Here is a 13209-nt window from a genome sequence, read left to right on the forward strand (position 1 = left end):
ACACACACACACGCACACTGTGGCTGAGTGACTCCGTTTCTACCTTTTCATGGAATAAACATTTGCTTTAGTGATGCGAGTGAATCCATTAGTAAATCTACTTAGTTGGCAGTGGACACAGGCACCAAGTTGAGCGTGCCCGCGCTACAATATATTCTCACTATAAATCGACCGATGACACTGGAAACGTTGGAATCATCTTCTCATACATGACCAATGAACAACATCTCATATCGTATATACATCGTGTTTATCAAATAGACTATTGAAACAATACGGTGCTATCATTTCATCGGTACACAGCGTTTCCGGCAGCGGCTTACGGCCTTGCAGTCAGCTGTACGTAGAGCCAGCGGGTGGTGTTTTTATATCTGTTCTAATATAATTTATCTAGCGGAAAAAGCAAATACCGATAGATACGATCAGACGGCTCGAACGTATGGTGTGATGTTTTTCTTCATAATAATAATCATCATCAATATTCGCACTATGTGTGTGTCTACTATGGAGAAATTAAACTACGTCACCGTTGAAGCATCATATGAACAAATAAAAAAAAAAAAAAAAAAAAAAAAGATGTAATCTTGTAAAAATTTGATCCTGTTATACGAGATTAAATTGGAAACGCCAAGATTGTCTTCGCCACGTTGAAAATGCAATTGCCTATATATAGAGGAAGCTTCAGTTGTATGTTACTGTATATCACAAATTCTTCACACTCACTATATCCGTAGTAGCACGGCAGAGCTTCCTGCAATATTTGTCCTGTTTTGGCTATTCAGCAACTCATGTGTGAGTCCATCATATGAATGATGGGAAAAAGGCTGCTTGTATGACAGTTCCATGTATACCTACCAAATGTATTCCCGCTAGACAGCTTATCGCGTTACGCACATGAAATAACGATAGTCAGACCTCTCGACTTACCTATATCAAAAAACGAACGCTTCCAGTTTCACGCCCGATGCTATTCCCTCAGTTAATTATTGCTTTAGACGGCCAGCACCAATCAGCCGGTGTTTCCGCCCGGTCTCGAGCCTCACAATCACCCCACTCGTCCCTAGGCAAACACATTAACACTTTACCATAATTCTACCTCATATCCATGGCAGTGGCAATAGAGATGCCGCGCTGTCCACGGTTGCCGCATATTTAGTCGCCGTCATTTGTCACTTAGCTGTAAACAAAAAGCGAAAACAGACAGGGCAGGGTGGGCAAGTTGTCGAAATAAACAATACATTCGAAATATCGTAAATAGCTGAGCTCATACGGATAACTTCAAGCTTAACAGCTGCTGATGTCATATGAATTCGTCGAACTCAAGAACTGGCAAGTGTGACACTTCCTGTAGCCTATTTGCAGCTTCTAGCTGTGGCGGTGGCGACCTTTGGCCTATGGAGGCCTGCGATCGACTTACTGAGTTTATCTGCAGAACGCCGCAGGGACCGCCAAACAGGCGTGTGACAATTAATTGGCGTAAGGCCAAAGAAGTCAGGGCCACAGGAAACTAATGTTTGTGGCTGAGGACTTATGTGGCTGTATATAAACGTTGTGACAATATAGCATTAGCATAACGTAGGCCGATCAGCTTTTTTCTTGAATGAACTTCTAGCGGTTACTGGAATAATTTCGAATTGATAGTCTCAATCGTAGAAACTGTCTGTGTTGTCGTAGTACCTATTGAAGATTCATAACTATAGAATTGCATAGCAGTGGTCCTTCTCGTTAGCATCGTATCTATATTATGGTCTAAGCAACAAGTTACTAACGATGTGATTCGCTTCTTCTTCTTCTTCACCCGTTCTTCTGGTTTTCCAAATACGAATGGATGACTTCGTGTTTGGTGGAATCGCGGGTGTCGCGAATCCCTTGGACGTTTGACGACCCATCGTTCATCGCATCTATATGTATTTTTATCAACTCTATTTCTACTGCGATAATGAACGACTTCCAGCAAGGTCAAACAGCGCTGTCTATCGCGCAGAAACTCGGCTACATCTCGGTGATTGAGACGCTAAAGGTCGTGACCGAAACGACAGTCACCACCACAACAACGGTTGTCACTGAAGAGAAATACAAGGTCGTCGCCCCGGAAACCATGCACGAGACATTCATGTCCGATAGTGAGGATGAGGGCGAGCAGGACAATATGATGGGAGATCATTCGTTTAAGTATTTAACTGGTACGTATTGATAGATCTTCCTTGCATGGCTTCATCACTTGCTTGTCACCGGTCACCATACGTATAGTACAGTTAGATCTAATAGGGACTCTGTATATAAACGCTACTTGTGCTTAGGTTTAATTAGGCTGCTGGAAGAAATGGCTGATAAATGTAGTTTTCTTCAGGATTCTGTACAATAGAGAGTGTAGGGCGACGTTGATATTTTGAAAAACATCAGCAAAGAAATTTTTTTGTTGGTATTTGGATTTTTAATATTTAATAGCACCAATAGTCGAAAGTTCCTAAAAAAGCGTTTCATTTGATTTTTTACTTTTAGCAAACTGTTCTATTTAAAATTTAAATGTTAGACTGTAAGTAGTTATTATTTTACCTGGGACCGCGATTCAGTGGCGGCCAAGTCGCTAATATCAAAATTAGCTAACGCAAATAAACACCAAAGTAGCCAACCAGACAACGCGTTTCTAAAAATTTGTAGTTGTTTGTATCTGTGTGTGAGAGAGAGAGAAAGAGAGAGTAGGGTAAAGGGGCGACATAGACGTCGGTACATACTATTGTGTCGTTCGGCTAATGAGTTATTGACGGGCGACGTGGACCTAAGTATAACCAAAAACGAGTTTTCCTATCGGTACTTTGCGTGGCGGCCAGTCTCCCATTTGACGAACGACTCTTGGCCGTCTGCATTTAGCGTGGAACCTGCTATTCGTCTCTACGTTGCCTCCAATGGCTAATTTTTACATGAAAGGAGATGGTATGACGTCCCACAAGGCATGCTGCTGCATCCTTCATACATAGTCATTGCTGGCTAAGCGGATTGCCACTTGAGATAGGCCGCAGTGGCATTATCTCATCGCGCATTTACTTGGCATTTTTCTCCGTCTGTGTAACCGTTACGTCTTTAGCGACGACACGCAAAAAAATAAAGGGGCTTCTCTCCAATTTTAGTGTATCCAAGAGCCACTACCTTCACTTTGAAATTGTAGCTACATTCGTACCACCGTGCAGTCCATAATATACCGTGTGCCCTGTGATCCATAGATTCACAGAGAACCATCAGACAGATTGCCTGCAATCGGCCGCTGTTAAGCGACGTAACTAGCCTTAATATCCGTATCGCTCTCAGGATCCTGAAAGCCAAAAAAAGTGAAAGAAAGTAGAGTAACGGTAGAGCAAAGTATAGAGACGCCAACAGATAGTGATAGCTAATATTTAATGTACGTATCGACCGAATACGACGATATTTCGTTACCGGCAGCGACGCGGAAAAAGACGTAGGGAAGAAAAACCTCTATCACGTTATTGCGAACGCAGTTGACAAGAACAATAGAGGACAGCAGGAGCCCGGCTTAATGCGAGTCACTTAGTGTTGATGGCCCATCAACGATGCATCGCGTTCACTGCCAGCACGGGGATTCATTGGTGTGTGGTCACAATAAAGACGCTGCATGCAGACACCATCCGAGTCTGGGGTCGGCTACGCGACGTTTAATCGCTGGCAATTGAGTTAGGTGGGCGAGCGTTACATTATCTGTTCACGCAAAATGACTGCTCTATTTAGAGACGGGCGATGTTTACAGTAGCGTTTGTCGTACCTCGTTTAAGCGAAAGCGTTTCGTAGCTACTGTCTCACGATTACGCCGTTAATTCGATATCAATTTGTTGCGTGGTGTAGAAACTGTGTGGTAAATGCATAGAGATAAAGTATTCCATAGCGTAAAAATGCTGTGTGCAGCAAAAAATGTTATTGCGGTGTTCAAGCTGAGCTAACTAGCTGGATCGATTAGATCCAACTTGGTCCTCTATAGTGTTGAACCTAAATCACGTGAACAGATTGAAGTTTTGAAATTACATCTTGCCATCGTCAATTTCGTGATCGCTGTGATCTAATTTAAATCCAGTCGCTATTGTTCTTTCTATTTAAATTTGGTCTCATGACTTGTTTCTTCGTCTTTTGTTATAACGGTAATCGATGTCATTGGATTCTGTCATTTAACAGCGGACGAAATGAAGTCTCTAGGCGACGACTCACTGCCGATCGACGTCACCCGAGATGAGAGGTTGCACGAAGCCCATGTAGCCCACATTGCCAGCCAACAGGCAGCCACACGCCCGCACGGCCATATTGCACCTTCTGCCCAGGAAGAAGACAGGCTCTCACCGTCCCATCTAGACCAGTCCTTTGCCAAGGCGGCGCCTGACAACGTTGAAGTAAAACGTACCCCAGTGCATGCCGGGTAAGTCGCAGGAAATCGAAATGCGCGTTGTAGCCTTATCAGCGTAGTGGGTATGTTCGAACCGGTTCGGAGAAGACCGTCGGGAAAACGATTTGCGTTGGCTTGCTGTGACGAAAACCCCCTTCTTCCTATACAAGAAACTTCCTATACAAAACAAAACGCATCTATATAATTATAGTGTACATATTTAAAATTATCCTCTTAGATATCTATGTACAATAATAGTGATATTTAGATATCATCTATGTTAATGTTGACTGTATCAGTAAGCCACCACCGCCAATAAACATGATTATTTGAAGCACTCTAAGTTATTTATAGAAAGTAAGCGTTTCCGTATAGGATTAATGTGTTTGTGCATAAATACTACGTTAATGTAATTAATGTGTAAAAAAAAATATTACTGTGATTAACACTTATCGAACTGTTGCAACATGTGTTGATTCATACATTTATATTAGCTGATATCCTGTTAATTAATATGGTCCATTTTAGTGTTTAAGGGCTGATTTGTCATGTTGATCCATTATGTTGTCCGCATGAACGGTAGCGATTTTATTTTTTAGCTGTTTAGTTTTTATTAGGCAAGCTTGCAACTAGATAAAATACTCATCAAAATAGTTAGTAGTTCGTACTCGACAGTGGCTGTGATTGCGTTTTCAAATACAAATTACAATGTATACCGAAAAACGTGAGAGACGAAAGAAGAAGCAGACGTTTGCGGGATGTCCATATGAGGGTCGTCTATAAAAACGATTGTGAACTAAATCTGAGCATGTTAGTTAACGTAATGACTTGATACTAACGAGCGTTTTGCGTTCTTGCATCGTTGCGCTAAACTAGTGGTGAAGGAAAACTAAAATGGAAAACGTAAGTATAGTTTTAATGAACGTAACTATTTTTGAAACAGTAAACAATTAAATAGAGACTGCGCCTTCATTTGATTTTTGATTTGTTTCCCGACCTTGAAGATTTTTTTTTTTTTTTTTTTTTTTTCGTTACTCTAGAGAGCGAAGTGAGCGATTTGATACAATCGCCAAGCCATAGGGGGCAAACAAAGACGCTGATGAACATGGCGTAACGCCCGCCAATCGCAACAATGTTACAACGAGACCATCAGATCTAATTTAATTTAAGACATAATCCGAAACTCTCTAGCTGGCTCTTATTCGACTATGACGCCTGCAATAGAATACTGGTAGGATTTAAGAGCCAGCTCGAACATACTTGGGAAACTGTGGAAAATGTTAGTGCCTCGATACGTTTTCGTTGCACTGACTGGTGTTGTCATCGTATTGGATGATGTAAGCGGTTACAATGGGACGTTGTCATATGAATCGCAATAGACAATCTTCCCTACCGTCTATACAATGCATCGTGCCGTGACGCGCACTTGTTTTACAGTTTTTTACAGAGTTTTACAATTGGCTTCTGTTTACGTAAACTTCTGTAGTAAGCCGGATTTTCGTTAATGCTTGTTCGAGATCAGTAGTATCGCACTGCAGGTCACTGTCTTTTACACATAGATACACTCAGAAGCACCTTCAATCTAGCTATTATGTTCTAGATACTGCGATTTCAATAAAAAAAAAAAAGTGTTTCGCTGTATTTGTTCGCGAATACAACATTTTTACGTCAACTCTAGTAGTGATTTTGTATACGCGATAGATTCAAACCTCAACTTCCGCTCCTGGTGTTTTTGCACTTGGAACGGCAGGTCACTCCCTGCTATCCCCAACTAGGCCAGCTGTCTTTGCCGTAACAAGTGACCAATTCTCTACTCTCTAAAAATTGCACGAAACCTGGCCCCGTAATAACTTGGTGGGTAACTCATTTGCCTGCTAATCTTAGGGACATGTTGTGGTCTAGGTTCGGACCCGCACGTGGACACGTTTCGCTTCGTACCGGGAGCCAGCCGTTTAATTAAATGCCTAATGGCGATACCGGACCACCTGCCGACAGAAGTGCTTCTGCTCTAAAGGGATCGATTTCGTCTGCTGATTCATATACTCATTTGTCTGCCTTCGCCTCCTGTTAGCTTTACGGCACAAAGCTGGGCAAAACTCCCCGAGAGCCGATAGGTGGATCGATTTACCCCACGTAATGCCATATATATCCAGAAAAGACACATGCTATTTACCGCGCTTCGCCATTTTTCTTTTGTTGGGATGAATGGTTGAATGGGGTCGATTTGAAGATGGTGCAAACCTTGAAAAACGGAGCTCAGAGTTTTGTTTGTGTAGAGATAAGGCAGGCAATTCATCCGTCGAGTTGGCGTCGTATTGCTACAGCGAACTTACTTGCTGGATTCGAGACAGGCTATGGCATTTGAGTTTGTTTTATCATTATTATGATCGTGATTGCTGGAGCTTTCTGCTAGTGATCTTCGCAGCACATGTCATCTTCAACTGGAGACGAGTTCACGCCTTCCTTGGTTCTAGGGGGCGCTGACGTCCAGTCCAGTAGCAGACGAATGGCTTCTGACGCAATCGCGAAAAGTAGTAGTAGTACTCTTGCCAAACAGCAGGGCGCTTCATTTATGCTGACTTCAGCGCCTTTAGATCGTCCGCGCAGCTGTTGGCGCCTGCTGCCTGCTTGCCTGGCTGGCTGGTTACCAGCACTGCAAACCGATCCGAAGCTATAGACGTTCTGGGTGGTGGCAATTCTACCCATGTCGCTACCATTTTCATTATTGCGCTGCCACCGTTGAGCTGTGTCCGTCAACAATTCTGACTATTCAGATTTCATACCTATCTTTTCTGCTACTTCGGAAGGGTTAGCGGTAGGCTGCGATTTACCAGAAATGAGAACGTCAACAAGCGATTGACTTGGTATGCAGCCATTTTCGTGTTGCATACCCGCCTTTTTGTCTGCGTTTAGTTGCTGTTCATTGGTTACGGAGACATCAGCTGACCGAGTGTTTGTGACAATCAGATGAACTGTAACCAGAAAAGTGAAACGGATTTGTTCACAATTGATTTGTCGATTATCCCCAACAAACGACAAACAAACTTCGCCAGAATGTGTGTTTCGAAATTGTTCTTTCTTACTTTGCCATATCTATCGTAAATTTGAGCGGTTGTAGTAGCGTAGAGGCCACGCCCGCAGCGGAGTGAGCTAAGTCGGCCGGTGTGACACATAGCGTTTGGGCGAGATATGTTTTTAAAGTTTCTGTACTTATACACATATTCATAATGTTCTATGTTGTACTTTTAGTTGTGAACTTAAATGTTACAATTGATTTACTAGCAGTAAGTGTGTAACAATTTCTCAATTGTACACTGATACATCATCACATTCTTCATCTATTGCTGCTATTTGATTAGGAGGGATATTATGATATTAGGTCAAACGCAAAATAAACCTGCGTCGATTTGGTGCTCGGTGAAAGGATTGTCTCCATTTTATTTTCATTGTACTCTGTCCTTTGGTTGTACTCGTGCCTTTGGGTGCTTTAGCTATGTATATACATTCATATAAGAAACTTTAGTTTCATCAAAACGCTCCGATTCCTGCTATTTAGAATGTTGTGTACATTCTTCGTCTTGTGTCCCGAGTTATAACATGTCGCACTTTTTACCACCTGCGTGCATAGGTTCCTGGTGAGCTTTATGGTAGATGCTCGAGGCGGCGCCATGCGTGGCTGCCGTCACTCGGGGGTTCGTGTGATCATTCCCCCGCGAAGGGCATCAATGCCGATGAGGGTGACGTGCCGCTTCATCCGCAAAGAGAAGCTGGCTCATCCGCCGCCGCTTATGGAGGGCGAGGCCTGCGCCGCCCGCATCATCGAGATGGGCCCCGCCGGGGCAAAGTTCCTCGGGCCAGTCGTCATCGAAGTGCCACACTTTGCTTCGCTCAGAGGTAAAGAACGAGAAATCGTCATCCTGCGCTCTGACAATGGAGAGGCATGGAAGGAGCACACGATGGAGGCGACGGAAGATGCCGTCTCCGAGGTTCTCAACGGTAGCTTTGATGCTCAAGGTAAGAGTAAAGAAACGAGCAAAAATATTACGATACAATAATAGAACATTGTTTGGGTGGGATGACTGATGCAGAGATTATGATCAACTACAATTAAGAACAAGTGAGTGACGATAAAGCGTGAATAAATAAAGTAGCTGAATGAATAATAATGACATTACAAGAAGAAATCTGAAGATGATTGGCGGGCTTTTCTGATCAGTCTTCTTGAAGTGGTCATTTATCCGTCTTACCGGTTTACAGGGTGTGTTTGAATAGCTACGCCCCTGAAAGTAATTCCTTGCAAACCTGTTATTAAGATAATAAGAGGTTGGTCAACACCCCACTGTCTTTTCTTTTAATCAGCGTTGGCCAGCGTATCCGCTCTGTGTACCCATTTTTGTTTATACTGTTCACTGCCAATTTTCAAGGCCGCTTCAGCCTTGTTACGGGTAGCCACAGTTAGCAATGTTGATACCATTGAAACTATCGCCTTCGTTTCTGTGTCCGTTGCCATAACAACTCTGCCGTCACGGTAAACAATCGCAGATGAAAGAAATAATTACGTAGCGTTGGTTTTGTTATTGTTGTCGTTGCTCGTCGCGCGCGGTTTTGCATTCATAATGTACAATACTACACCCAGTGTTAGCATAGCCAGCTAGTATAAGTAAGGAACATGTTGATAATGAACATGGCAATGATGATTATTTGTAGTCGTCGGCAGGCAGTTATGACTGGGCTGTTCAAGCTGCTGGTCAAGACGTAAGTTGTCATAACAAATACCTGTACACATATGCACACATAATATATAGGCGCAGGTCAGTGCCATAGTGACGGCTAGGCTGTTTCTAACATATTATAAACTTTCCGACTCTTGTAATAATTTAAACCTTTACGTCGAGTTGTGCTTTAGTTAAGCCTTTCTCCGGACATATGGCCCTTATTAAATCTAAGCAATGTGTGTATGTGGGCGGTTTCGAAATCCGACGTAACTATTGAGTAGGGGCGATACTTTGGTAAGCGCGAAGTGTTCGTTTACATGACCATGCTTATATTTGCTCTGTATTCTGTCATACCTGTTTCACGTGTCTATAATACACTTGCAGAGCTGAATGCGATGCAAGACTTTAACACCAATCGCGTGACGCGGATCCTGACAACCGACTTTCCGCAGTACTTCGCCGTGGTATGCCGTAATCGCCAAGAGGTCCACTCGATCGGACCGGAGGGTGGAATGGTGTCGTCAACGGTCGTTTCCCAGGTTCAAGCGATCTTCCCTGATGGGGCGCTTACCAAGAAGATCAAAGTGGGACTCCAGGTAAATAAGAAAAAGAAGCATAAATTCACATTTGACCATAATAAAGAGTCGCATCTTGCTGATACAGAGACATTGTCCGACGATCTGAGTGTGGCACCAAAAAAACAAAAATTTGGTAGGTATTTTAGTTGTTTCCATACAGCGTCACCCGTCAAGAGTTTTGGCGAAAAGAGACCCTCAGATAGCACGACTGTAGATATTCACGAAGGTCTAGTAGCCCCTAGAAAACGGTTCTTTATCAAAGCGAAAACAGCCATGCGCGTAGCGGCTGCCGACAGTACAAACAATAATAATATGAAACCGGTGAAGAAGTCCAGCTTGAAGGCGTCGTTCCCATTTGGTCTAGGCAACAAGAAAAAAGAGGTCAAGGCCCCCTGCGACCAACCTGCCGCCGCCACTGTTGAGCGTGCTGCCAAAGAAAATAACGATAAAAACAAGCACGACAAAGATGACAAAGGTAAGCAGGGCTCGTCAATTCAATCCGTCCCGGAAACTGAGCTGCCAGTTGACAATGTATCGGACGTTGCCACAGTCGTTTGTGAATCGCCGGTAAAATCACATACTCTGAGCTGCTCGACGCCACGGCCAATCGGCGATAGCGTAGTCGAAGAACTAGCCATCTCGTTAATGACGTTTCTTAATGAAGATAAACTGTTGGAGGAGGTGGAAGGCTCCAGTACACAGCAACGTAAAGCACTTACGCCGGAGCTCACCCCGTCTCGGAGTCCGCTAGTTAGCTTGACGCCATCGAAGAAGCGTCATGGCGATCAGCCTTTGGACATGAATGATGTGCCGTCATCGCCAAAGAAGCAGAGACTGTTCAGGAGTCGGGTGCTCCATAGGAAGAAGAGTAAAGAAAAAAACAAGCCAAAGCACACAGTTACCACACCCGAACGGTCGCTGGCTGTCGTTGAATGCGAAAAGGCGGAGATGAAGAGTGTTCGCAGCGAAACAAACTTAGAGGTGTCAAACATAATCAAGAACACCCAATCAATGGAAAGTATCGATCTCAATTCTGAAACCCAGAGTCGAAAAGATAGCGCTCTTGAGGTAACAAAAGTTGACGATGCAGATGATGTTCAAAACGTCAGCCAGAAGAAAGGCTTTTTAATGCGTTTTGGTCGACATAGAGTGTCCAGTGTTGTAAAAGTTGCCACAGACGAACCATCATCGTCCACTGTTCAAGCTGATGATGGGGCTGCGCAGCCGAGCTCCGAGGAGCGACCCGGAAAAGCGTCTATTATTAAACGACTTCGTAAGGGAAAACCTAGCTCAGATATGGAATCAACGCAAAACGCAACATCGCCCAACGCTACAGTGCCATCAAAGCATGGTGAAGAGAAACCGAAAAAATCGCAGAGGAAAAGGAGTATACGACCTTCTGAAAAGGTTAAGGTTTTCAAGTTTTTTGAAAAGCGCAGTGAGCCAGATGATAATGTAGCTATTATTGAGGGGCCTCGAGAAAGCGAAATTGAGGCAAGTGTTGGGATGCGAGTCTGTGAATCACAGCTGGAAGATGAGAAAGCCGTTAATGCCAAAAGTGAAAAGAAAGATAAATATAGTAATAAAGACGACTTGAAATCGAACAAAAAAGATGAGGAAGGCAAATGTGAGTCTTTCTTACAAGAGAACAAAACCACCAAAAAACGCAAAAAAAAGGTACTTTTCAGTAGATTTACAGTTCAAAAACCAGAGAGACGTAACCGTCATAGCGTGGCGACTATCAACAAGGAAACCACTGATGGCGAGACGTCAACAACTGAAGAAAATCAGAATAAGGAATCGGAAAAGGAACTCTCAACTTTGGATGAAAAGATAGATGAGGCTAAGAGTGAAGCGGATACAACCGTAAACCAGGACTCCGGTCAAAGAACCTCGGAGCCGATTACAAGTGAACGCCGAGATAGTGAACAATCATCGAGAGGCTTTTTTAGTTGGTTTACCGGTTGGCGAAGTGTAGACGACAAAATCAAGGAGGTGCCAGAAAGCTGTTGTGACACCACTGCGGAAAAGTCAGAGGCAGCAAAAGACCTTGACCCCAACACCGAGGCTGATGTATCGGATATTCAGAGCGAATCCGAATCCGTCACAGACGAGTGTGCGGGCGAGAAGCGAATTGACCTCGAAGAGCAAATGCAACCCAAGGCTGAGCAAAAAGACAAACTAGAAACTTCTAAAAATGATGCAGATAAGCCAACCGAAGTCCTGTCCACTAAGACAAAAAGTTTATTGAAACGCTTCCGCCGAAAACGATCAAAGAAGTTTACAGATCTTATAGATTCTGGGAGAGGCGAAAGCAGCGAGGGCAGTCGGCCAAGTAGCGGGAAAACTATGAGTCGGCCATCTAGCGCGTCAAAACTGTTTTTAATCTTCCGGCAATCCAAGCTAGTCGAGAAGACGACTACCGAAGAAGGTAAGAAGGCAGACGAAATTGTTGGGACGACAACGTCTGATAAAACGAAAGTGGTTGCATCCGAGATGGATGATTCCGCTGTAGCCTCGGATCCCTTAAAAGATGAGGTTCTCCTTAGTGAGCAAACATCTTTTGCGAAGGACAAACAGAAAGACCAACCGGCCGAGAATCTCGAGGAACCGCTGAGTATCAGCGAAAAAGACAGTGGTTATGAACCCGGTCGTACAGACAAGAAAGCTCTTTCTACCGCCTTGTACTCTGGAAGAAGGAAGCCACGCAGAAATAGAAATAGAAAAGACAAAGGTCTCGACAACTCTGCTAAAGCCGATGTCCCTCTTACAGAGGTGGCGGAGGAAAAGGTTATACCCCGTGATATCGAGATCAGACGTGTGGCAGTTCAGATGTCGTCGCCTCAACAGGTAATAGAACAAAAACCAAAAACAATTGAGACCAAGGTGGCAGAGGTAAAGGATACAAAGGTTATCGAGGTTGTTATCCGTGTCAACGACCAAAAAGCTGAAGGCAAGTTGCCATCGCCAGCGGGAGCCGAAGGCAAACGCAGTCGTCGACGGCGTCGTGGCAAGAAAAAGTCCCCAACAAAACCTACCGAAGGCGAAGATACCGAGTCCCAGCATAGTGGTAAAGGACGGAAACAGAGGTTACCTGACGCTGACACAGCAGAAAAGGCAGCAAAAGATGACCTAGATGAGATCAAACCAGACGTTAAGTATATTACAGCCGATACTATAAAATCTGAAAGGTCAGAAGATAGTTCCGTTGATGATGAGGTGCCGTCTGCTGAAACAGCTATACAGGACAAGGCTAAAGATTTTGAGGCTGAAAAGAAATCGGTTACGATGCTTGTAGTTAAAGAGAAGCAAAGCTTGTTAAAGTTCTGGCATACAAAAAAATCGACGGCCTCATCTAAGGCGCAAGCGGTACCTGCTGAGATGGGAAAACCTATTTCAACAAAAACTGACGATATTACCGAAGACTTCGACTTCGAGACCAGAGTCAGATCAAATAAGAAAAAGGCGTTTTTGGATCGCTTCCAAAAATCGAAGGCCGTCGAACCTTACATCGCTTCCGATAATGGAGGCG

The 13209-nt window shown here is 43.9% G+C and overlaps 1 protein-coding gene and 1 long non-coding RNA gene across 21 annotated transcripts in view; one reads left to right on the forward strand and one right to left on the reverse strand.

The window, feature by feature from the left end:
- The window catches only part of LOC111268279 (uncharacterized), a 54043-nt gene extending 52690 nt beyond the window's left edge, over window positions 1–1353 (reverse strand). Inside the window, exon 1 of the long non-coding RNA XR_015314144.1 lies at window positions 928–1353. This is a non-coding gene — a long non-coding RNA (uncharacterized LOC111268279). The remainder of the gene's footprint in view (window positions 1–927) is intronic.
- The window catches only part of LOC111268282 (uncharacterized), a 140651-nt gene that overhangs the window by 79039 nt on the left and 48403 nt on the right, over window positions 1–13209 (forward strand). For 14 of the 20 annotated variants that reach the window (XM_086971618.1, XM_086971621.1, XM_086971616.1 and 11 more), the window contains 5 exons: window positions 1955–2183; window positions 4180–4417; window positions 5261–5287; window positions 8013–8398; window positions 9484–9695. In XM_086971618.1, the coding sequence (XP_086827744.1) occupies window positions 1955–2183; window positions 4180–4417; window positions 5261–5287; window positions 8013–8398; window positions 9484–9695 (1092 nt within the window). The other 6 variants (XM_086971626.1, XM_086971631.1, XM_086971633.1 and 3 more) reach the window with 6 other exon arrangements.

Source organism: Varroa jacobsoni, unplaced genomic scaffold (assembly GCF_002532875.2).
Source record: "Varroa jacobsoni isolate VJ856 unplaced genomic scaffold, vjacob_1.0 scaffold_1273, whole genome shotgun sequence".
NCBI classification, from domain to species: Eukaryota; Metazoa; Arthropoda; class Arachnida; order Mesostigmata; family Varroidae; genus Varroa; species Varroa jacobsoni.